The sequence below is a fragment of the Lissotriton helveticus genome, chromosome 9 (assembly GCF_964261635.1).
Source record: "Lissotriton helveticus chromosome 9, aLisHel1.1, whole genome shotgun sequence".
Taxonomy (NCBI): Eukaryota; Metazoa; Chordata; class Amphibia; order Caudata; family Salamandridae; genus Lissotriton; species Lissotriton helveticus.
In genome coordinates, this window is record NC_136070.1 from 1,168,019,650 (window position 1) to 1,168,043,869 (window position 24,220).

The following is a 24,220-nucleotide window of genomic DNA, read 5'->3' on the forward strand; positions in this document are numbered from 1 at the left end:
CAGTCTTGCAATATAATATAGTCGAAAGAAAACCTGACGAATGAGACACATATTTATTCGTGGGCCTTATTTCCAAACAAACCTTAAGTGCATTCCCATAATTGTTGAGCTTTTTCTTAAGCTACCATGGAATCAAATTTAGGGGTTAAAAAATCCATGCGAGCCCATTGGGTAGCAGGAAGCCGTTTGGGCCAATCAGAAACGACTATTCTTTGAGCGTTTGGTGATTGTGCCGTGCTCCCCAGGTGTGCTCCATCTTAAAACGAGAACGAGGAGGGGTGTTTTTTTCTGATGTGAAAAGAGTTAGGATACCTTCCGAGCAGCACATTTCTTTTAACGGTGGTTTGCTTTAAAGATGAAGATTTTTCAACGTATTGGTAGGTACCCAAGAGGGAAGAGGCGGTCGAATCGTACGTTTGAAGTGACAAGCAAAGTAATGCATTTGATTCAGGAACATTGCCCTTCATCCCGAAAGTACTGCCTGTCCCACGCTTTCAGAGTTTTGTGTGGCCGCCCTAAAACGTTTCTTCAAAATGCTTCGCCGATGTGCAAAGGGCTAAGTCTGAGCTGGAGGTGCAAAAGGGCACACCATGGCTGAGCTTTTTCCAATCCCTAACCTTCGCGTGAAACGAAATGAATTCTGGGAGTTGTAGTCTTCTTTTTTTTTATTTTTATTTGCATTTGACTCATTAGACTAGCACACCTTACTGGGTCCGTTTTGAGTATAAAAAAGCAACTCTTACCTAGTCCTGCTTCTCGAACAATCCCCAACAACTGGCTTTTTGATGCCTGACGTCTGCTTTGGGTTTCAGAAGTAGTCACGTACATCCGATGGCTTCTATAAAACAATGATTAGCAGATGAAAAGGTCAGGACTGGTTATGGCGCCGTAATGGTGTGGAGGGAGGGGGTGGCTTACATTTTGGGCATTGGTATCAAACCAGGCATTCTTTCGATCTTCTGAAGGTGTCTGACGACTAAACGAGTTATATGAAAAGGATGCAAAGTGTGTCTTGCTCTCCTAGGTCATGGAGTTTCTAACGTTCAAACCACGTTAATTGTTATTTTATCTCATGATTAGTATTCTACTCTGCGTGGGTTACTGGTACACGCGTTTCCTGACCCATCTTTCCTTTAACAAAACTGCGCATTCTGGGGGTTGTAGTCTTGGTTTCTTGAAACTGAACTAATACAGCTGAAAACTTAAGGGTTGCGGTTGAGTAAGGGTGACTTGCAGGTCTTGTGTGTGTTTTTGATATTCAAATGCACCAATTTAACTCTGAGAAATGGGTTCACATTTATAGACGCCGTCAGGGGCGTAACACGGGCCCCTGCAGCCCCCGTGGTGCGGGGCCCTCACCCTCCAGGGGGCCCCGTCAGCACCACACTTCTGCTGGGGAGCTCTAGATTGAGTCCGGAGGGGGCCCCTTCACGTACCCTGCAGGGAGGCCCCCTCAAGGTTCGTTACGCCACTGGGCACCGTAGGGCGTTCTAGGCGCATCTGTAGAAGACTGTATGCTAGGTAGCCAGTTTAGGGGTATGTGCTACCACCCAAAACTGCTGCAGGTGGACCCACAGTCCATTGCAGCAAATGCCTGGCTCAGAGAATCTGTGAAACCTGATTCCCATTTAGCAGCGTCACCAATCAAGCATCAGATGAAAAGTTAGCACTGCGCGGCAGCTGAAATCTACTCCTGAAACGTCATGCTTGCGTCTCTCACTCGACCAATTCAAAACCGGCCGTGCAACTAGCCGCACTGTGTGCCCCTTTCTAAAGGACGTGTGGCCACTGACATCTGACTAGGGCTGTGCCTCTCTTCACACAAAGCTGTCTGCAACTCCTGAAGTGTGCCTGGAGCCAGGTCAGGGAAAGGCAGCGTCTTGTGCACTACAAAGACTTTCCTTTTAAAGTTTGCCCACTTCAAAGGCAGAAACTGGTACTGGAGCTGTCACCCCATCAGTTCAAAACACTTCTGGACTAAGGACTCTGGCATGACAAAACTCCTTGAGGTCTTCCAACATCTGCCAAGATGAGCTGGATAAGCTGTATGAGGAGGAACTTCCTCTCTGTGTGTTGCTGTGTTCTGCTGGCTTGCTGCTTTTGTCTTGGGCACTGAAAGGACTGGACTTTGCTTTCTGTATCCTGCTTGGTCCATTTTCTTCAACGGATTGTGTGTGCTTGCTTCCTGTAAAGAAGTCTCAAGACCATAACAAACTTCATCTGCAGCCCCTGAACTCCTCTGATGGGAGTTCTGACCTGCCAAGTGGTGCCAATTCCAGTTCTGGGCCCATGGAGGCGGTTTTGCTGAAAAGGACTGAAGAAAATCCACACATCGACCTTCAGCACTTGTGTTCCCACTGCAGCAATGCCGTGCAGTTGAAAAATCAATGCATCACGGCAGTGCAGATAAAGAAGTGACGCAGCTGCCTGCTGTGCGGCTGAAAGATCACTGCAGCCCAAGTCCAGAGCTCAGTGACCCAATGTCAGTGGCATGTGCTCCGATACCAACACAGGCACTAAAGAAATTGTGGCTGAAGAAATTGATGCAACACCTTGTTTGGGGCTGGAAAATCGATGCAGCGCCTGTTTTGCCAAATCAACAGAACTCGTCTGGATTTTTAAAGCATCGCACCTCGCGCCAAGTTCTTCATTGTTGTCCAGCAGTAAGGAATCGAGGCAGCTAGTCTGGAAACTGAGGCATCACCTCCCCTCGCTGTAAGGAACCGAGGCATGGCCTGACCTCGCTGTAAGGAACCGAGGCATGGCCTGACCTCGCTGTAAGGAACCGAGGCATGGCCTGCCCTCGCTGTAAGGAACCGAGGCATGGCCTGCCCTCGCTGTAAGGAACCGAGGCATGGCCTGCCCTCGCCGTAAGGAACCGACGCATCACCTCCCCTCGCAGTAAGGGACCAACACATCACTTTGCTTTTTTGGCTCCTCATCTCCCCAGCGCTTGTTGTCGTCTTTGATTTTGACGCATCCCAGGTACGTTGTGATAAAAATGACACGTCTGTAGTTTCCTATGGACTGAATTGTTTTGAACCTTTTTTTAAAGTGATATCTTGATTTCTGTATGTTGGATTTTTGTCATTTTGGTCTTGTTTTACACAGATAAATTTGATATTTTTCTAAACTGGTGTGGTGTTTTCACTGTTACCGTGTGTTTTATGTGCAAAATCTTTACACAGTCCCTCTGAGGTAAGCCTGACTGCTCATGCCAAGCTACCATAGGGATGAGCCGGGGGTTATCTAGCGTCTGTAACTCCCTTACCCTGACTAGAATAATTGTCGTACTTGGACAGAGTGCAATCCACTGCCAACTAAAGATCCACATTTCTACAATAGGGCACAATAAGCAATGTGAACCATCTAGCCTGACTTTTTGCCTGATAGTATCGTACTTTAAAATTATTCTTTTTTTTATTTTTATTTATTTATTTTTTAGTATACATCACTGTTTACAGACCGGATTGTTAAGACTATGTGGTGATTAACCACTTAATATGCATTTACTTGTATCGTTTGTTTGTACAAGCTTTCAACATTGCTTTCTGGGAGGTATTTGTTATGTCAGGGTCACTAGAATTATGTGACAAGAGAGGGCCAAATTATGTAGTAGGGTCCAGTAAATTACGCAACAAGAAAAGCCAAATTATGTAGCACATTTTTTTTAATATTGCAGCATTTCATTGTACTTTTTTTTTTTTTTTTTTTTTTACTTTGGAACACTGTATGAGCATCGGCTTCACCTCAATGGTACCAGTTTAATACCCAAATAGCAATAAGCAACTGAAAGGTGGCCAGTCCAGCGTTGCAAAGGGCCTTTCACTGTGCGGCAACACGTGTCACTGCATTTTTTGTATATTTTCTACCCTTTGAGGTAGAAAATAAAATTGTTTTGTTAAAATCTGCAGATCATGCAGCAAATCTATTATGCGATTGTCCTGGCTGCACAACTACATAGTTCCAGTGCCCCTGGTTATGACTGTTCTGCAGGGTGGGAGCAGAGGCACAGCTTACTCCATGTTCACAGGGTGCGAGTCTGAGAATTTTCAATAAAGAGTACCAAACTAAAAAGGATGGGGCTTGGTGTGTCGAAAAAAGGGTCAGGCAGATCAGGTCGATTACCCCTTTTCAAGGTTTGCCCGGCGTTAGCCGCCTCTCACCCAACTCAAGGTTTACCAAATAAAGAGGCAGGCACTGGAGACTGGAAGACAGGAAACAGGAGTTTATTCCGACGGAGCAGAATGTAGTGTAGCTCCTATTTTCCCAATAGGCTCTGCGCATTGGAATAGTACCTACAGCAGTAAAGGCCTAGGCCAGACGTTAACTAGGTCTACTACTGTCGAAACTAGACTTAATTTTTGGGTTTGCCAGCTAAGCTCAGAGTTCGCTAGAAACTTTCTCGAATGTTCAAGGAAGGATGAACTCCCCTGATTAGACAAGAAGGGATTTAGTTTCTGACAACCATAGAACATGACAACTTTGCTCTCCCCTAATCAAGAGTCAATCTCGAGAGTCGTGTGAGCACAAGGCAATTATTTTACTCAGTCAGTACGTGCATTCTTAGTCTCATCAGAATGTAGAGAAAAGGAAGAGACGGGCGTGTTCAATAAAAGATGTTATTTATTGATCAGTCTCTTTTCTCGTACAAGAGAAATGGATCGATATTATTGCAATACTTATAGTTAAGTAAAGTGCATACATTAGAAGCAATAGTATAAAATAATACTGTAAAAACATTGATATGGTTTCTGAGCCATATGATGTTTAAAATGATTAAAATATATTTACATACACATATACATTTGACTAAACGTACTCAACTGGTGTTTCTAAATACGCCTACCCCGTGTACCTGACCTAAGTCTAATGCGTGGGCGGGAATAGAAAGTTACAGTTTAGTTTAAGTTTGTTTTTGCCAAGTGAATAACTAAAGAATTCTCTAGGAGGGGTTATTCAGTTCTGTACCTGGAATTTAGGATGAATGAGGAATGGTATCTCTTTCTCTGCTCTCGATATTCCAGGCTGCCTGCGAGGGCTGCCCAGAAGCGCCGGTGCTGGGTCTCTCGGCTTGAGATAGCAGCGCGTCTCTCAGCGCGTCAGGAAGGCGGGGCTGCTGCCTGCGGGGTCTGCTTCTGCTCTCGGCTTCGGCAAGTATGGCTGCTCCGTCTTGTCACCACGCGTGTGTTTGCATAGGGCAAGGTCGGCAATATTTATACCTTAAAGGTGCCGAGATTGACGTAAGGATGGACATAGGTACGTCAATAAAGATGTCATACGACTTGCTCGTTAGCACATTCTTTACTAAAGTTCTCTGTGAAATCAAAACAATGGCCGCACGGATTATCCAGGTTGTCATAGGTTTGATTTGTTATGAGAACGTCGTATGCCTTATCAGGGGCTGGAGGAATATCGCTTGTCTAATTAGATCTCAAGCGTTATGACCTAATCAGATAACACGTTCCTGTGCCGTAGTGTGACTGCGTCAGATAACGGTATCTGCATCATGGGGGATTTCTTGCCTCATGGGCTGACTGTTAGTTAACTAGCTAGTAAGTTTAACCAGAATAGGGTCAGGAATAGGGGGATCGAATCAGAACCTATAGAAATACACGACACCCACTCCACGCTAACTATGGTCATATCTACTAATCTATGCATAGTATAACATAGTACAACATACTATAGAGTATAGTGTATACCTTACCACCCCAAAATACATAAATGCATTTCGGAATTTTCAAATATACTGAAAAATTGCAGTCATATATATTGTATGCACTTAAGCTATGAATTAAATGCAAAAGTGAACACGCATTGTTATGCATTATTGATTGTTGGTATATGAGAAATACACATGAAATGGCTCTTAATATGGCTATACAGAAAAAAAGTCGAAACCATTTCATCACATAAAATCTATTGCGAACATACCAGCGGGCAGCTAAAGTCTATAAAGTCTATAAAGTATCTAAAATAGAAATCTTAGTTCTCTAGGAATAGTCTCTTACTTTAAGCAGAAAATCAGTGTCCCGGGAAAAAATATATAAAAATATTTTAGGGGCTTGCTGAAAAAAGTTGCTGTCCGTGAACTGGATTGTAATTGTTCATGTGACTTTATTTTTAAAGTTGAAGGCCGGATTCAGGGAACGCCGTGTGCGAGTTTACTCAAAAGTCTCTATTTCTGTTCCGGAGAGAACATCATATCATTCAGGCTTTCGAAAAAACTGTCAACAGCTTCATGGGAAAGTTCCTCTAAGTCGGAAATAGGGGTAACCATGCATTCATGCGCATGATTGTCTCCATTGACATTCTGATTTGCATTGCTGACAGAAGGTCGTACCTGTTCGATGCTGCTTTCATCTTGAACTTCACTACTCTTCAATCGCAGTGGTGAAGATTCCAGGAATGCCGTCATCAGAATTGGCAGCCTTTGAGGGCAGCACAGTGCGTAAACCTTGGTAGGAACCAACAGTGTATCTGCATCCACCGGCGCATCCGATTGTAGCGTCAGACAGGTGTCTAACACGCATTCTTCTCCGCATAGCAGACACCTTAGTACAGGTAAAACACACCTTTGCCACATTGGTCGAAATGATAGAAACCAAGTCATGTTTAGGTCTCTAAGCCGGGATAGTCCCAGGATTTTTGATATCCGGTCCCGGTATCCAATGGCTAGGATCGTATCTTCCATTGTCGCGAGAGTTTGATCTGTGACATGGGTTGCCATAACGAAAAATAAGGACTAGGAATAGGATTCCTGCAATTAGTCCTAGGATCAGGGGAAGTCCGCCAAAAATCGAATGGACGAAGTCTGGAAAAATACCCAGTATGGCTTTGAATGGTGTTAATGCCATCGAAAATACTGTCTTAAATACCTTTGAGACCCCTGTGGTATCAGAAATATTTAAGATTTCGCTCAGGATTTCCGCGAAATGTACGGGGGAATTAGTTGATAATAATGTATGTATCTCTGCAGTCGTCCTTGCGACTTGTAGATCATACGTTTCTTTAGATGACGTGAGCCTTGTAGGCGTCTGAAGAAGCACTGTTTTCATTCTGCTTAAAGTGTCTATTCGAATAGAAGTAATTTTCAAACTGGGCCATGCCCTCGCCTCCCTGTCTGGAAAGGAGCTGGGGAACAAAGAACGTCCACAGCACTTGACCTTCGCCGTCGTAGTGACGAGATAAGGAGTCCCGGGCATAAGACTACAGCATCTGCGGTCTACAATAAGAATGTAACTCCCATTATAGAGTCTTTGAAAGAATGGTTCTATTTCAGTTGCAGGTGCGCCTTGCTGGTGACATGAAAGGTTGTATGAATTCCCTTCACAGGCTCCGTGCAAACTAATACCGTTACACAGAAGCGTGCCGCTTAGTGACATAGCACAATTGATGCCACTAAGAAACACTTTCTGTCCTTTGTTACTGATACATGCATGTGAATAGGGCAGGTTCCATGTTGTTTTAAGGTACCCCTTTCCCAATTTCTCGTACATGCCAGCCTGTATATATTTTTGGCAGTATTGAAACCTGAAGGTTGAGATTGGAATATTTATGATTCCGTGGATTATCCATTCACTGACAGGTCGTTCTGACATTGTCAACGGTAATCTTTCTAGTTTTTCAATGCTCAAGATTGTATAATCAGCACCCTTCTGCGCCATACCGATTTGTCTATCAGTAAGGTTAAAGATTTGAAATAGTGACGTTGTGTTGATTAAACGCCAAGGCACATAGCCTGAACGCAGATTTTGTAACGTCCAGCCAAGCTGTACAATAGAACGCAATTGTGACTGACCATGTTGTAATAACAGTAAGTCTTGCGATAATATATCGATTGCTGAAGACACAATGCTGTCCAATGAAAAAATTCTGGAGGACAGAGTCATTAACCCATTGTCCACTACAGAAAGTGATTTTTCCAAATTAATACGGTCAATTTCCCGTATTCTTTCTGCTGTCTCAATTTGAGTAACCTTCCAGGCCTCATTGTATGCTGCATATACAGAGGCTGCTATGAAACGCTTTTGACGCTGTTTGCGTGGTCCCATTATGAAATCACGCAAGTCAGCACCATCAGTAAGTAAAGTTAGGTGTTGCTTAATTTCAGGCAGTGTGGAAGTTTGTAGCCATTGAAGGCATAATTTGCCCACACTGTAGGTTGTTATTATCCCTGGGTGATGTCTTTGGGGATATCTAGGGTCTGGCCTGTTCATTTTGAAACCCTGTGTTTTATTCAGGAATCTATCTTGACAGTTATTTGTATCTGTGGGCCAGATCAACCATTGTTTCCAATCAGGATGTGTTCTGTTTTGGTTAAGTATATGGTTTATGTCTATTTCTTCATCTGTTTCAGAGTTATTGCTAAACATTGTTGGCTTTGGAATAGACGGGTTATTTAAATCTTTGATTTTGGCTAAGCCAAGACAGGTGGTTTGTTGAACGGTGTCATTTAAAAATATCATTTGTTCTGGGATCATGCAGGCTCTAAACAAAGCTTCTATACCCTGTACTTGCCATTCTTTTGTACCCCAAACACTTTTCAAATCAACATGTTTGTCCCAATAATCAAATCCAAAAGTATTCATTTTTTCAAAGAAAGAATCTGAATATATCAATTTTGTGTTGGTTATCATGGTTTTCATCCCTGTCTTGTTTGACAATTTGTAATAAAATGTTTCAGCATTAGTTATGTTAAAACCTGAAAAATATGAATATTTGCCATACACGGTTCTAGAGCTCCCTTTTGGAGGTGTAGCACAATGTTCCCATTGATTAAAATTTAAAACATTTCTAGGTTGTGCAGATTTATGCAAGAAATGGTTACCATAATGGTTATAGCAGTACATGCTGTCATAATTTGTAGAACCCTGCAAATAATCATGTTTTGTAAATTTAGCAGACATTACTAAGTCAGACATCATATTGTTTATACTTTCAAAGTCCCAATCATCAGCAAATGAGTTTGGTTTTGCAAAGTCACTCAAGGAGATCTTGATTTGGTGTGGATATTTCAGGATCTCGACCGGACCATAAATTTCATAGTCAGTGTTGTCCCAGGCTACCCCACCAGATATTGGAATTGCTGTGAAGTTGGCTGAAGAAAGTTCTGAAGAAAGTTCTCTTTTCTCGACGTGTGAAGATGTGTGTGGTTTGAGGACCAAGTTGATGTTCTGACTTGCTGTGTCCATTTTAGCATATTTTCCCTCAATGAAGCGTCCCAAGGTAAATACCATGATGAGCCAAAGTATGAGGATAAATGCACCAAAACCCACCCAAAATTCAATCCATGGAGAAACTAGATATGTTTCTTTCAGTTGTTTCAAAAGTTCCTTCGCTTTGTCTTTAAAGGATTTTGATGATGGCTGTGTCTTTTGTTCGCTGAAGCCTTCAGAGGAATCATCGAAGTTGATGAAGTAACCGGATGCAGTTCTGTCAATTGTTTCAATTGGTTCAGGATTTTTGTTTCTTGCATTTTCACTTGGTACTTCTGTATAGATTGGTGTGTCTCTGCTAAATGTCTTTATTTGGGTTTTCAGAGGTCTAAGTTCTATTGCATTGTTGCATAGTCCTTGTTGTTCTTCTGTAGGCGTTTCGAATGTGATGAGCCTCTTTGATAGGACCTCTGTACTGGTAGCAAACCTTGGTGTTCTGCTACTTATTGGGAGTCCACTTGGCCTACTGTTGGTTATCGGCCACATGTTGTGGTTTTACCAGGTCGATGGATACAACTCGGTTCTCCTTTTTTCCAGCAAGTGGCGGTAGTACAACTGATCTTGTCCCGTTGACAGACAATACAGGAACTGCTTTTCTGTAAGAAGGCCCAAATTCCTTCTTTACCGCGATCTTCTCCCTGACTAGATCCCCGACTTTTGGAATCCAGACAGGTCTTGCTGGGACAGGTGGTGATTCTTCAGTGGTCGTTGGCTGTTCTTTCAACTGTATGTTGCTCAGGTCTTTTCTTGTTTTGTTTAAGTCCTGCAAAATAGCCAAACGGTCTTTGACATCAAAGCTTTTTTCTGTTACCACTGAAGTCTGACTATCAAGGTCAGAGATCAACATCCTAGTTCCGAATAATAATTCGTACGGACTGAATCCCTTCAGAGAATTTCTTGGCAAGTTATTTAGACTACGTTGGACACTTATTAGATGTTTGACCCACCCAGCTCCCGAACTTAATATCCTTTCTATTATAGATTGCTTTCTGTCTTGGTTTTTTCTTTACACCATCCCATACCCTCAGGAAGGAAGTGAGAAGATTCCCGCTGGGCTGTGCTCATTTGGCCATTCTTTCCCCCCCCCAGGCTGGATTGCCTGAGAAAAAGAAAAAAAAAATGGTCGAACGTAGCATGCTCTTAGCGTATATGCCATTTAGACTCGCAAATCTTGTATAACAGTCCGGACGTCAGCCGAGTGCTGTGGATCTACATTATAAGTGGGAACTAGCCTGTATATGTTAATCGCAAGCCATTCTTTTTAGTGGTGATGTTATCTGCCTTGATACGACGAGGTATTAAACTGCTTCTCTCCCCACTGCGATCTCTGTTGCAGTTTGGGCAGTTTTTTACAAACATGGTGTAGTGCAGGCTCATGCCTGGCCACCAGTACCGTGATTGTAATTCTTCCAGAGAATCTTTCAATTTAAGGTGTCTGAGACCCTCGCCCATGTGTGCGTCTGCGATTAACAAGTGTCTCCTGTCCATGTTTGGAATCACTCTATCCCCCACTCCAGGGATTCGAGCAAAAGGAATGGAGTTTGCATCTATGATGTATGTGTAATTGAGTGGATAGTTGATCGGTAACGCCGAGCAGTCGCCTTTTGATGACGTTTTTACTGCCAGCACTGTTTCGCCGTCAATGTATTTTAATGTACGCTTTTTTCGATCTACGGGAGCCGGTTTACTGGCTGCCGCTGCGGCTGTTTCAGCCAATGAATTCCCTACAACGTGAACGCCATCACGCTGGTGACTCAGTGAGTGTGTCACGTGAGTCTTTGGTAGTTCTTTTTTCAAAAGAGCTACCTGTTCCCAGAGCAGTCTCTGCTTTATTGGTGCATCCGTGTCATCTTTGTAATCATTCTGAATCCAGGTCTGCAAATCCTTGTTATATGCTTTGACGCAGAAATATGAATCTGACACTATAAGTGTCGGGAATTCGCGATCCGCATTATCTAGCGCCATTTTCAAAGCTAATATTTCAGTTTGTAGTTCTGAATTAGTTTCTACTGAGTGTGATTTTGTTAATAGAGGTCTTAGTTTACCTCCGTGCCACACTTCTTTTGTAATCTCACATGTGGGATTGTATGCATGTTCTCCCCAAACGGAGGGTTGAGCATGTCCGTCTGTATAGATTACACAGGCGTAATGTCGTAGAGGCAGAATGTCGATTGGCAGAGGATACGTTTTTTCATATTTTAGATTTTTTAATTCTTCTAGTTCTGGATCAAAGAAGTAATATACTTTGTCCGTTGTGATTGAATTTACCCATTGTAACCATTCTGGATCCAATGTTGTTGTTGGTAAAGTACACGGTGTTGTTAATGCCTCAAAGGCTGATTCTGCTGTTCTGACTGTGATATGTCTACCGTCAGCTATGTCTTTTTCTCTAGCTATTGCGGTTTGAACTGCTTGAACAATTTTTCCTTTGTTGTTGAATCTCTGTTCAGCTTTTGTGTACAAATGTGATTTGAATGCAATTGGTACCTTATCTCCCTCATTAGAGGTTAGGTATGTGAATCCGTATCTCCCTGGGATGACTCGGATCACAAGGTTGCGTGTATTATCACGGGTTTCTAATTTTGTTTTAATTAGCATGTCTGTTTGTAAGGATCTCAAAATTTCTGTGTGTGCTTGAGTCCAACTGGATCTTTTAAAGTCTGGTTTAATTAGATCGTAAAGGGGTTTGACCCTTTCTGCGTAATTTGCAATGTAAGTTCTTCCGAAATTTAGGAAGCCTAGAATTGACTGTAGGTTTTTTAGTGTTTTAGGAGCTTGGATTACGGCACATTTCTCTAGGAAATTGTCTGCCAGGCTTTTGCCTTCACTTGATAACTCATATCCTAAGAATAGGACCGTCAGATGGGCAATTCTGGACTTTTTGAAGTTGAATTTGTAACCCTCTGCAGCGAAACCAAGTATTATGGTGTTCACTCTTTTCAAGTGAGTCTCGAAGTCATCATCTGTTAAGTAAATGTCATCGACATAAGATAATGCTTCATCATCATATAGTTGTAGTAATTCTGTTACTCTCGCTGAGAATACCCCCGGGCTGTTCTTGTACCCCTGGGCTAACCGACAGAATTGTTTTTGAGTGCCATTTACTGAAAATGCAGTTAAATATCTGCTCTCTGGTGCTATGTTTTGACAAAAGAATCCGTTGGAGATGTCCAAGGTTGTTTTGTATTTTTTGCGCACTATGTTATTCATTAGTGCAGCACTGTGTGAGTTTTGCACTGCAAAAGTTTTGCAACATGTGTTAAGGTGTCGGTAATCCAAAACTAGACGGTACGAATTGTCTGGTTTGGAGACCGGAAACAAAGGATTGTTCATTTGTGAGGTGCAAGTTTCAATCACCCCCTGGTATTCTAGCTGATCTAGTATTTCATTTACTTGTTTTTTAGCTTCTTGCTTAATTGGGTACTGCCTTTGTGCAGTAGGTTGTGATTTTAACTGGACTTTGTGAGGAGGAGAATCCTCATCCCATCCTACGTGATTTTTATATAAAGCAGGTGCTAAGGCCACTGCCCACTTTCTAGCAAGTGTGTATTTTTTATGAATCGGTATTTGATTCGAGAAGGCAGGCATAATTACTTCTTCGCCATGAGGGCACTCCCTGACAAACTCCGGTGGCCAGTCTTTTTCAGCTAGAAGGATGTCATAGCCCTTGGATAGGTTATCCCAAAATAGTCCCCTTATTTTCCTAGTCTTATCTCCCTCTATACGTAATGTTATCTCGTATATTTTGTGGGGCTTGCTAACTCTGGTATCTGCAGTTTCCACTTGAAGGTATTCATTCGTGTCCACTGTCTCCAGATGATTCATAAGGACTTTGCGAGCTATGCTCACCTCTGCTGCGCTGTCTAGCATTGTCTGAGCCCATTCTCCGTTTTTCAGTTGTGTCCTCAGTATTCTCGGCATTGTTAACTACCTTGATACTGACTACCTTCTTTTTTGGAAATTGTGATTTCTTTTTCAGTTGAGCAGGTTCCTTGTCTTTGGACTTGGCGTGCTCTTCTGATCGTCCTCTTCTTTCCGATTTCTGCGAGGAATTCTGAAAAGATTGAGACGGACGTGTATCAATGTCTTGATATCTATCAGGTTTTTTAATATTATCCCTATTTCTAAGGTTATATCTATTCCCAGAGGGTTCACTCTGAGGTGACCTTTGTCTCGGGTTTGGAGATTTCTCTCTTCGCCTAGGAGACCTTCCTCTGGACTGGAATTTCTTTTCTTTAGGATTGGATTGTTTATTTCCATCCCAGTTCTTTTTTGGTGAATTATTATTAAAAAATATTTTTTCTGGACTTGTAGTCAGTTGCGGTTTTACTGGTATTCCACCTAGACTATCTCTGCCTAGTTCTTCATAGGATTTTTCTATGATTCTGGCAATTTCAGCTGGTTGGTCTGCTATATCTGTCTCTTTTAACCTCTGGCGGATCGCCACGTTTGCTGCTTCACCCTTTATGTTGGCTAGTAATATAGCCGAGACCTGCTTGAAGTCTTTCAGTAATTTCATACCAAGAGTTAAAGCAGGTTCTGGACCGTATTCATCTTGAATTTGTTTTAGCACATCTGGTATTACCGAAATGGATGGAACACCGTGCGTTTTTGTGTAGATTGAAGCAAAGACCGTACCCCAAGTGTCACAGTCCTCAATGTGTGGTGCGATTCCCATTGGGAGACATATAGTCAGAATCCTGTGCTTTTCTAATGGGGTGGTGTCAGGAAACACCGCCTCTATTTGGTTGATTTTCTGTGCCAACCAGAATGGTATCTGTTCCCGTTTAGCTGGAACTTTACCTAGGCAGGATTGGATGTTCTGTGGTGTGATTTTATTTGTGTTCCCCTGGTGAGGGGTCAGCTGTGGAATTTTAATCGCTGGCTGAATTGTTGAAGTCCGCATTACATACTGAACTAATTGTCTGTGAATTTTTAGTAGTTGTTTTAGCTGTATTAATAGCTCTGGTGCAGTCATCTCGTCGATGTCTGGATGTGGTGTGTATCCGGCTAAGACCGGCCACGTTGCTCCTGGTCTTCCTAAAGGACCGAGCCTTGTAATGTGATTATTATGTTTTAGGGCGCCATCAAATAAGAGCAAATGCTCTTGGAATTTGAGCGGTACTTCCACCTCCTCGAAAGGAGTGTACGTTTCAGGAGGTTCCTCTACTTTGTAATAGTGGAAGTACTTTGTTACAGCATTTGCTGCTGGAAAATGTATCCATGTATAGTATACCTCTGTCTGCCGATATTCGTGTGCCTCAATTACGAATATGACTGTGCCACCTCTAGGTGTCAGTCCATTTTCTATAAGTTTTAAGGTTATAGATCTCCTTTTGGCGACCTGGATGAGTATTATATCCGGGTCTGCTGTTTGCATGGTAGCATCAGCATCTGCTATTTCAGTAGCTAATCTAATTGCCTCTCTTTCTCCATCACTGTCTCCCATTTTACTGACAGGATGGTATTATTTTTATTTGCAGATCAGGTTTCTTTATGGAAACAGAGATTAGGTGCACAATATTTTGGAACTGTTTTATCCTTCAACGTTGACTAGACCAAGAACCATACATAGGAGTTCCCTCCTGCGAGGTTTTGGAGGATATAATAACCTTTCACCCACTCCAGACGTCTTTGGAGTATTTGGGAGAAGGGGTCTGAGTGAGAAAGCACGACTGAGTTACTCTAAATGTCTTACGTTAGTTTTATCGCCCTTTCCAAACACGTTGGGCGCCATGTAGTGTAGCTCCTATTTTCCCAATAGGCTCTGCGCATTGGAATAGTACCTACAGCAGTAAAGGCCTAGGCCAGACGTTAACTAGGTCTACTACTGTCGAAACTAGACTTAATTTTTGGGTTTGCCAGCTAAGCTCGGAGTTCGCTAGAAACTTTCTCGAATGTTCAAGGAAGGATGAACTCCCCTGATTAGACAAGAAGGGATTTAGTTTCTGACAACCATAGAACATGACAACTTTGCTCTCCCCTAATCAAGAGTCAATCTCGAGAGTCGTGTGAGCACAAGGCAATTATTTTACTCAGTCAGTACGTGCATTCTTAGTCTCATCAGAATGTAGAGAAAAGGAAGAGACGGGCGTGTTCAATAAAAGATGTTATTTATTGATCAGTCTCTTTTCTCGTACAAGAGAAATGGATCGATATTATTGCAATACTTATAGTTAAGTAAAGTGCATACATTAGAAGCAATAGTATAAAATAATACTGTAAAAACATTGATATGGTTTCTGAGCCATATGATGTTTAAAATGATTAAAATATATTTACATACACATATACATTTGACTAAACGTACTCAACTGGTGTTTCTAAATACGCCTACCCCGTGTACCTGACCTAAGTCTAATGCGTGGGCGGGAATAGAAAGTTACAGTTTAGTTTAAGTTTGTTTTTGCCAAGTGAATAACTAAAGAATTCTCTAGGAGGGGTTATTCAGTTCTGTACCTGGAATTTAGGATGAATGAGGAATGGTATCTCTTTCTCTGCTCTCGATATTCCAGGCTGCCTGCGAGGGCTGCCCAGAAGCGCCGGTGCTGGGTCTCTCGGCTTGAGATAGCAGCGCGTCTCTCAGCGCGTCAGGAAGGCGGGGCTGCTGCCTGCGGGGTCTGCTTCTGCTCTCGGCTTCGGCAAGTATGGCTGCTCCGTCTTGTCACCACGCGTGTGTTTGCATAGGGCAAGGTCGGCAATATTTATACCTTAAAGGTGCCGAGATTGACGTAAGGATGGACATAGGTACGTCAATAAAGATGTCATACGACTTGCTCGTTAGCACATTCTTTACTAAAGTTCTCTGTGAAATCAAAACAATGGCCGCACGGATTATCCAGGTTGTCATAGGTTTGATTTGTTATGAGAACGTCGTATGCCTTATCAGGGGCTGGAGGAATATCGCTTGTCTAATTAGATCTCAAGCGTTATGACCTAATCAGATAACACGTTCCTGTGCCGTAGTGTGACTGCGTCAGATAACGGTATCTGCATCATGGGGGATTTCTTGCCTCATGGGCTGACTGTTAGTTAACTAGCTAGTAAGTTTAACCAGAATAGGGTCAGGAATAGGGGGATCGAATCAGAACCTATAGAAATACACGACAAGAACACGTCAAATCAGACAACAGGGTATCTTCTCGAGGTGCTCTAAACGCATCCTTGAGGCCTGGCCTCTTATACACGGGTTTATTGCTTTATTACATGAAACACATTTTTGTCAATACTTTGATGTACGGAAAGACATCCTCGGAATCCTCACTTTGGGCCTGTTCCCACACATATTTACAGTAGAAGTCCCCACCCTGGTCACAGTAGGTGATGACTATCGTGCACCAGGACATTCCGCCGGTTCCCAGAATGTGGGCGGCTGATCGGATCTCATGGGGCGGGGGCTTTGATCAGTCATAGATTTCTTCGAAGAGGGACAGCTTCCTACTGTAAGGGGCAATAAACTGCATCCGCAGGGCTAGGTGATGGCCTGGGATCGGGCCGGACAATCGGGCACAGAGGAAGGGGGTTCATCAAAGGATGTGTGATCATCAAAAGGACGGAGGGAGGTGTTAGCCGGGTACGGGATGTAGCTCCGAGGCGGGGCCGTGCTGAAGGGGTGGTTGATGTCCCAAGCATGTGAGAACGTGGGCTGTCAGCGCGGGGGAGGGGGTGGATGCTTGCGGGGTCAGAGAGGGAGAGAGACGCGCTGGCTATCGGCAGTGGGCAGAGAGGCCATGGCACACAAAATGTCTGCTGCTTACGCGCGCACATAAGTTGGAAAAGGGACAAGGTGGCGCCGATATTGTTGATGCCGTAATCTACATTTTAACAGTCCTCCCTTTTCAACATGTCTAGCCAGCTTGTTTAATTCACGTCAATCCCCATGATATTGCGGACTTCTACATCATACAAGGCTTTCATGCGTTCGGCTTCAAAGTCCAGAGTCTTGCGGCAGATGCAAGTTGCAATAAGCGAACACAAAGGTGGCAGACATTGGACGCCCAGGCAAAAGCCACAAATTACAATGATCGGTATCAGGATAATCATAAACAACCTCCACCCCCAGTCTTTTATTGTACTCCAGAACCAACTCCCGAGTGACCATTCTTCTTGTTCCTGATGAACCTCGGAGGAAAGTCTGTGGAGATGTTCGATGGCTTTGTACACTGAGGGTGAATTGTCCGGTACGTAGGTGCAGCAGCTGGACCCAATGATGCGGCATGCTCCTCCACGATCTGCTAGAACCACATCTAGAACTAGGCGGTTCTGAAGAGCCACCAAGCGGACCGCTTGAAGCTCGGCTGTGTTATTTGTGAGGATGCCAGCTGTAATGTTCATGGTTGTTTCAACTGCCTGGGTCAAATGTCGGATGGCACGGCTATTCGCCATCGGGCCCCAGAGTGGAACAAGTCCCTTAATTGCATCGAGGAACTGTGCTCCAGTAGAGTCGGCTCGTTCAATGTCCTTGGCTCGTTTGTGTCTGTGATGGTTTGCTGGAGCCACATAGGTCGGAGGAAGGACGAAGGCAATATAACAGGCGCCCCCCCAGCCTTTGGGGAGCCAGGTGTAGGCCTTTGTACCACAAACAAAGTACATGTTCGGTGAGGAGACGAAAGAGGGTGGATCGATGGAGTCCAAGGTTCGGCTGATGTGGCAAGTGCTGCGGCCTACCAGCTGTGTCCCAAGCCCTTCGATGCACATAAGGCCTGTGACGTTGATGACAGATAGGGCCACAGTCAGGGTGGCAGCTGTTCGTTTACGGTGGTAGGAGAAAGTGGGTCTGGTCGGATTGTTAAATACCTGCATTTCAATCCGTTCATTGACGGGGATGTCCATATGGATAGAATCATTGGAGGTCCGTGGGCAGAAGGGTGCAGTATTTTTCTTAGTTTTGTTCTGCCAGACCTCATGAAAGAAACGGGCCATAGTTCTGCTGGAAGTGGCATTGTCTCTGTAGCTCTCTTGCAAGAGGATCAGCCAAGCAAGGCAGGAGCCATGAACAGAGAAAGGTGAAGGGATGAAGGGAATGGAATGTCCGGTGGCATGTGGTATCAACCCACAGATCCAGCAATTCGTGGCATTTGCAGCAAGGTTGTGTTGGTGCAGCAATTGTACGAAGGAGTTGTTCCAGAACTCCTTACGCCTTTCTTGGATTTGAGGTGAAAGAGAGACCAGGTAGTGTTCTTTCATGGTGGTAGGCTGTGCAGTCGTTAGAAATGTCTTATGAGCCGGTGCGTTCTCTTCCACGATCCAGAAGGTAGTCATGAGGAGGAGGCAAAAGAGAAGAGTGATAAGAAGAGCGATAGTCTTTGAGCTGTGCAACCTGTCAGTTTTCGGGTTCCTGTAGTGGATCTTCGGATGTCCGGTTGCTTCCATCATCTTCGTATCGGGCGCTTCCATCATCTTCAAGGTGCTCGGTAGTGGGCAGAACCACAACTTCGTCAGGCTTTCTCTCCCAACAGCCTTAGAAGTGTTAGGCCCCCGTTTTGAGAATTATGACTTAATCAGTGGTCTGCTTAGCCGAAGCTCCCTCCTTTCGTCGCAGGTTATACCCTTCTCTGGATGGCACAGTGGGATCGGGGATCTTCGCCAGTTCGAGTGTCTGTGTCTGGATAGCAGTTCTGTGATGGTCGGTCTTTGTTCAGGAGCTCTTCCTGGGTGGCCACGTCTTCGATTGTCGTCAGGGTCGAGGAGATCCGCTTGCAGTGGTGCGCATGTACCCAGTTGCGTTTTCCCTCCACTCGAAGTGCTGTTCGGGTGGTGATGAGGACTTGCCAGGGGCCCGTCCACCGGGGTTCCAAACTCTTAGCACGCTGGAAATTCCGGATTAGAACGAAATCCCCAGGTTGGATGGTGTGTCCGGGACCCCTGGAAGCATCAGGGAAGGCATGCAGCACCTGTTGGTGGATAACAGGCAGGGTTTTAGTCAACTGGCATAAGTAATCAGACATTAGGACGTCCGGGACGTCATGAATGGATGTCGGTTTTGGTGCAGACCAGATATTCATAGGCCGGCCAAATACAACCTCGTAAGGTGTCAAGTGGTGTTTGGTGGGGGTAGAACGCATTGAGAGCAATGCCAGTGGGAGTGCGTCTGGCCATTTCAGTCCTGTGGTAGCCACTATTTTGGCCAATTTGAGTTTCAATGTGGCATTATGTCGTTCAACCAGTCCAGCAGATTGGGGATGGAAGACTGCGTGGAACTTTTGTTTTACACCCAACCCCTTCAAGATGAGTTGGATAACTTCGGCTACGAAGTGGGGGCCATTGTCGCTCCACAAAATTCGACAGAGGCCGTAACGAGGGAAGAATTCCTTTAATAGTATCTTTGCGGTAGCCATGGCAGTGTTGTCACGGGTTGGATAGGCTTCCACCCATTTGCTAAATGCGCACACCACAACTAGTACGTACTTCAGGCCTTGGCATCTATCTAGCTGGATGTAGTCTATCTGCAGGACTTCAAATGGGTGGTTGGGAACACCAAACCCTCCCCAGGGTACTACAGTTCCTTTCCCAGGGTTGTGTTGTAGGCATATCAAACATTGATGGACCAGTCGTTTGGCGGAGTCTGCGATTTTATCATTGTGCCAGACTTTGGAGACAAGTTCGGTCATGGGGGCTGGTCCTATGTGAGCAGGGGAGTGTGCCATAGTCAGAATGGGAATCAAGTATGAATCGGGTAGTAACCATTTGTTCGGGTCTTGTGTCCGCCAGCAGCCTTCATCATCCTTCAGTCCCACCCGAGCCCATTCAGTTAATTCATGTTGTGAGCTAGCCGTTTGAATGTCCCTAATAGTGTCCCTAGCGTCTGTCCATTTCTCTGCTTGTGACCTAGTCACGTACATGTGTGTCGTCGTCCTATCCTCAGCTGTGGTTCGAGCAGTGATGTTGGCTAGTGCATTCCCCTGTCCAATGATATCTGTCACCTTTTTGTGTGCCTGGCATTTGATGACTGCAAGTCGTTTGGGAAGGAGGACGGCTTCGATCAGGGCGGAGACCAGATCTCCATGCAAGATGGGTGTACCATGCGAAGTCAGGAATCCCCTCTCCCTCCAAAGGAGCCCAAAATGGTGAACCACCCCGAAGGCATACTGGCTGTCAGTGTAAATGTTTGCTGTCGTCCCTTGTGCTAGGATACATGCTCGTGTGAGGGCAATCAGTTCTGCCGCCTGGGCGGATCGTTGCGTGATGCGGGCGGTTTCAACTACAGTTCGGGCTGTGGTAACTGCATAGGCAGCTGAGGTGGTGCCGTCGGGGAGTTTAATGCAAGAGCCGTCTACCCATAGCTCTCCGTCAGGGTTTGGGAAGGCAGTGTCTCGGAGGTCAACCCTACTTCTAGTCTGTTCGTCCGTGAGGGTCACACAGTCATGTATTGGGGGCACATCGGGATCGTTTTCAGGCAGAGGCAGCAAGGTGGCTGGGTTCAGTGTGGTGCATCGTTTCAACGTGATGTGAGGTGCGAGCAGTGTCAGTTCGTACCCAGTCAGTCGTGAGCTGGTCAGGTGTTGTGTCTTGGTCTGGTTTAGAAGGGTGTCAACAGCATGAGGCACTAGTACCGTGAGGGAATTTGAGAGTACGATCCCCTCACTTTGTCGGATAGAGACAGCAGCAGCGGCTACTGCTCGAAGGCAGGCAGGCAAAGCTCTTGCTACAGGGTCAAGAGTGGCAGAGAAATAGGCACATGGTCGTTGTTTGGGGCCAATGGTCTGAGTCACGACAGACAAAGCGCATCCCTCCCTTTCGTGAGTTTAGAGAGAGAAGGGTTTTGTATAATCGGGGGTTCCTAGGACGGGTGCTGAACAAAGGGCGTCTCGTAGTTCCTTGAAGGAGGATTGACATTCAGGGGTCCAAGGGAGCGGGAAGGGGGCATCTTTAGCCAGTAGGGAAAGTAGTGGTTTCACAATGAGGCTGAAATTTGGCAACCATTGTCGACAGAAGGAGGTGAGGCCTACCAGAGAGCGGACTTGCTTCGGGGTTCTAGGGATAGGGGTCTCCAGAATAGCCTGAATTCGGTCGGGTGTGAGTTTTCTCCCGTCTTTGGACAAGAGGTGGCCTAGGTAAGTGACTTGAGGTTGGCAGAATTGCAACTTCTTCTTGGAGACCTTGTGGCCGTTTTCCGCGAGGAAGTGCAGGAGTTGGATGGTGGCTGTGACTGCAAGTGGAGTGGTGTCGGCCGCCAAAAGGATGTCATCGACGTACTGTATCAACACCACTCCATCCGGCAACTGGACTGCATCCAGCTGTCTCTTGAGGGCCTGGCTGTAGATGCTTGGACTTTCAGTGTAGCCCTGGGGTGCTCTGCAAAATCTGTTATGAGCGGGATTTTAAAGTGAAGCCGAAAAGGTAGCGACTGTCTGAGTGAATGGGGATGGAGAAGAATGCGTTCTTGAGATCGATTACCGTGAAGGTGGTGGCAGTGGAAGGAATCGGGGTCAGCATGGTGGTGATGTCTGAGACTACAGGGTACTGGGGTACAACCTCTTTGTTGACTTCCCATAGGTCGATGATAAAGCGGTACGCTTTTTCATCTCCCTCACCCTGCTTCTTCACAATGGGTAGGATAGGGCTGTTGCAAACATTGCTAACTACTTCTTCTACCACTCCTGCATCTACCAGAGACTGGATGATTTTTACCAATGCCTTCTTGCCTTCGGGCGATATCCGATACTGTGGGAGTTTGGGGAGTACTGCGTCCTGTCGAACCGTTATGTGTACAGGGTCTATCATCATGCGTCCTACGTCTGAGTCAGTCTTTGCCCATAGGTATAGAGGTAGGGTGTCGAGTAAGGACAAGTCGGCGTCAGTGATGGAAAACATGCGTTGTGTGCGACAAGATCTGAGCAGTGTTGGGTTGTCGTACAGAATGACTCGAACTCCGTCTTGTGAACACCTAATAGTAGCTCGGAAATGTTTCAATAAGTCAAGTCCCATAATGGCGTCGGGGGTGTTGGAGGAGAGCAAAAACGTCGTGTCAGTGGTGTTATTGTCCAAGTTAAAAGAGATCGGTGTGGACAAGGGATTAGTGGAGGGCGTTCCATCAAAACCTATTGATGTCACATGTGAGCCAGACAAGGGTGCCCTGGGAATCAATCGTTTAGACAACGCACTACGTGTTGCACCAGTATCTACCAGAAATGGAGACTTCGTACCTAGGACCTTAGCGGTGACATAAGGGCCTTGCTGGTCAACATAGAGCTCGACTGGATCCCTTCCTTGACCTTGGCAGTCCTATGCAAAGTCGTGGGCATTATCGCAGTCAGACTGTTGGCTCTGATTCTGTCGGGGACGGTCAAACGTGTTCGGTCTGCTAGGTCTGTCATTGTTGGTGTCGTTTGTGTGCCCTCGTCCCTGTCCTCTATTTCTCGGCCCGCCCGCTACGTCTCTCGTGTCTTTATTTCTGAGTGCTTCTTGCAGAACTGGACATTGAGACTTCCAGTGGCCATATCTTTTGCTAAACGCACACTGGTCCTCATCGAGGTCTGTTCGTGGAGTGCCGGGTGTGGGTGTGCGGTCTCTAGGGGGTGGATTTCTAGGAGCATTTGACTGGTAGTTTCCTCTATACTGTTCTCTTCCTATAGTCACCCCTTGCAATTGAGCAATCATCACCCTCTCTTTCAAGTCCTTTTTCTTCTTTTCAGTCGCTTGATCGTTCTCGTTCTTTTGTCGCTCATAGTATTGAGCCATCTGAAGGATAGCTGCGGGCTTGGAGGCCGCCCAACTACTCTCGCTAGTCTGTAGTTTCTGTGAGACTTCTGGTGTCAGGCCTTTCACATAGTTCTGGACAAACAAGTGATGTCCGGTCGCAGTGGTCATGTTCTGGCCTCTGAAATCGGAGAACACCGTTTCAAACCGGGAGAAGTATTCTGATACGTCTTCCTGGGGTTTCTGGCGACAGGCCGTTACTATCGACCAGTCCACCTTCCTTTCTGGAACTAGGGTTTTTAATTTCTGCACAATCTTATCTGATAGGTCTAGAATGGCTTTCAAAGGTTTCTGTCCCGGTTCCCGCTGTTTGTCAACATCACCGAGTTGTATCCAGGTATGTCCGAACAGCTCAAGGTGGTCGACTTTCCGGATTTGCTTCCACACATCAGCTGGCAGACATAGCCCGAAAAACAAATCGATATCCGCTAGGGTCATATTCGTTGAACCCAAAGCGGTGGCTAATTCTGTATAGAAGGCTGTGGGGTTCTTTCGCAGATCAGGCAAGGACTTTCGGAAAGTCAGGATGTCTTGCCGATCCCATGGTTGGTAAACCCAGTTGTAAACTACCCTCCCCCTTGCATCTTGGTGGTTAATATCGTCGTGTGTTCCCTGTCCTCCTGGGGGGACCCAATAGGGAGCGGCCTCCTTTATGGGCATCATCGTGCCAATTTTTTCTATTCCGGCTTCAGTTGCTGCAGGAGTCGTGGTGCTAGTCTCTGGTTTCTGTTCCGTGAGGTGGCGAAAAACTTCAAGCGTACGCGTGAAGAGGTTCATCACATCACACTCGTCCCCATCTCCGACATCAACTTTCCTATACAGAGTCGTTAGGTTTTCAGGGCCCTTTCCTTGGTATCGGTCTTCATAGGCATTAAGGGTATGGTAACAAAGGCGTACGACAAAGTGCCGTCTGTGGCTATTGGCATATGTATTGTACATATCCGTTATATAATTCTCACTTTCCTTTCGCACCACCAGTGTTTTTACAATCTTATCGATCCCAGCTCGTTCATCCTTACTTAGTCTATTCGATCTAGCAGGGTCTTTCCTCCCAGCTTCGGGATCATCTGAAGTCGCTGCTCGTGTTACGCTGGGTACGAGGGGTTCGGTCGGCGCAGAGGCCATGAGGACCGAGGCTCCGGCACTACTCTTGTCTGTCGGTGGGGGTTGCGGGTGCTGCGCTAAGGGTTGGGAAGGGGCGTATGGAGGGGGCATGTAGATGATCGGGGGACCTAATAGTAAATCATCGTTCGTTCGCTGTTTCGAAGGTAGCTCGGGGTAAAGTGTAGAGGGTGTCCTGA

The 24,220-nt window shown here is 45.4% G+C and overlaps 1 protein-coding gene across 1 annotated transcript in view; it reads left to right on the top strand.

Annotated features, from left to right (window-relative positions):
- Nucleotides 1–281: 281 nt before the first annotated feature.
- The window catches only part of LOC144783387 (uncharacterized), a 166,045-nt gene continuing 142,106 nt past the window's right edge, over nt 282–24,220 (top strand). Inside the window, exon 1 of the mRNA XM_078662385.1 lies at nt 282–377. Coding sequence (XP_078518511.1) covers nt 356–377 — 22 coding nt within the window. The 5' untranslated portion in view covers nt 282–355. The remainder of the gene's footprint in view (nt 378–24,220) is intronic.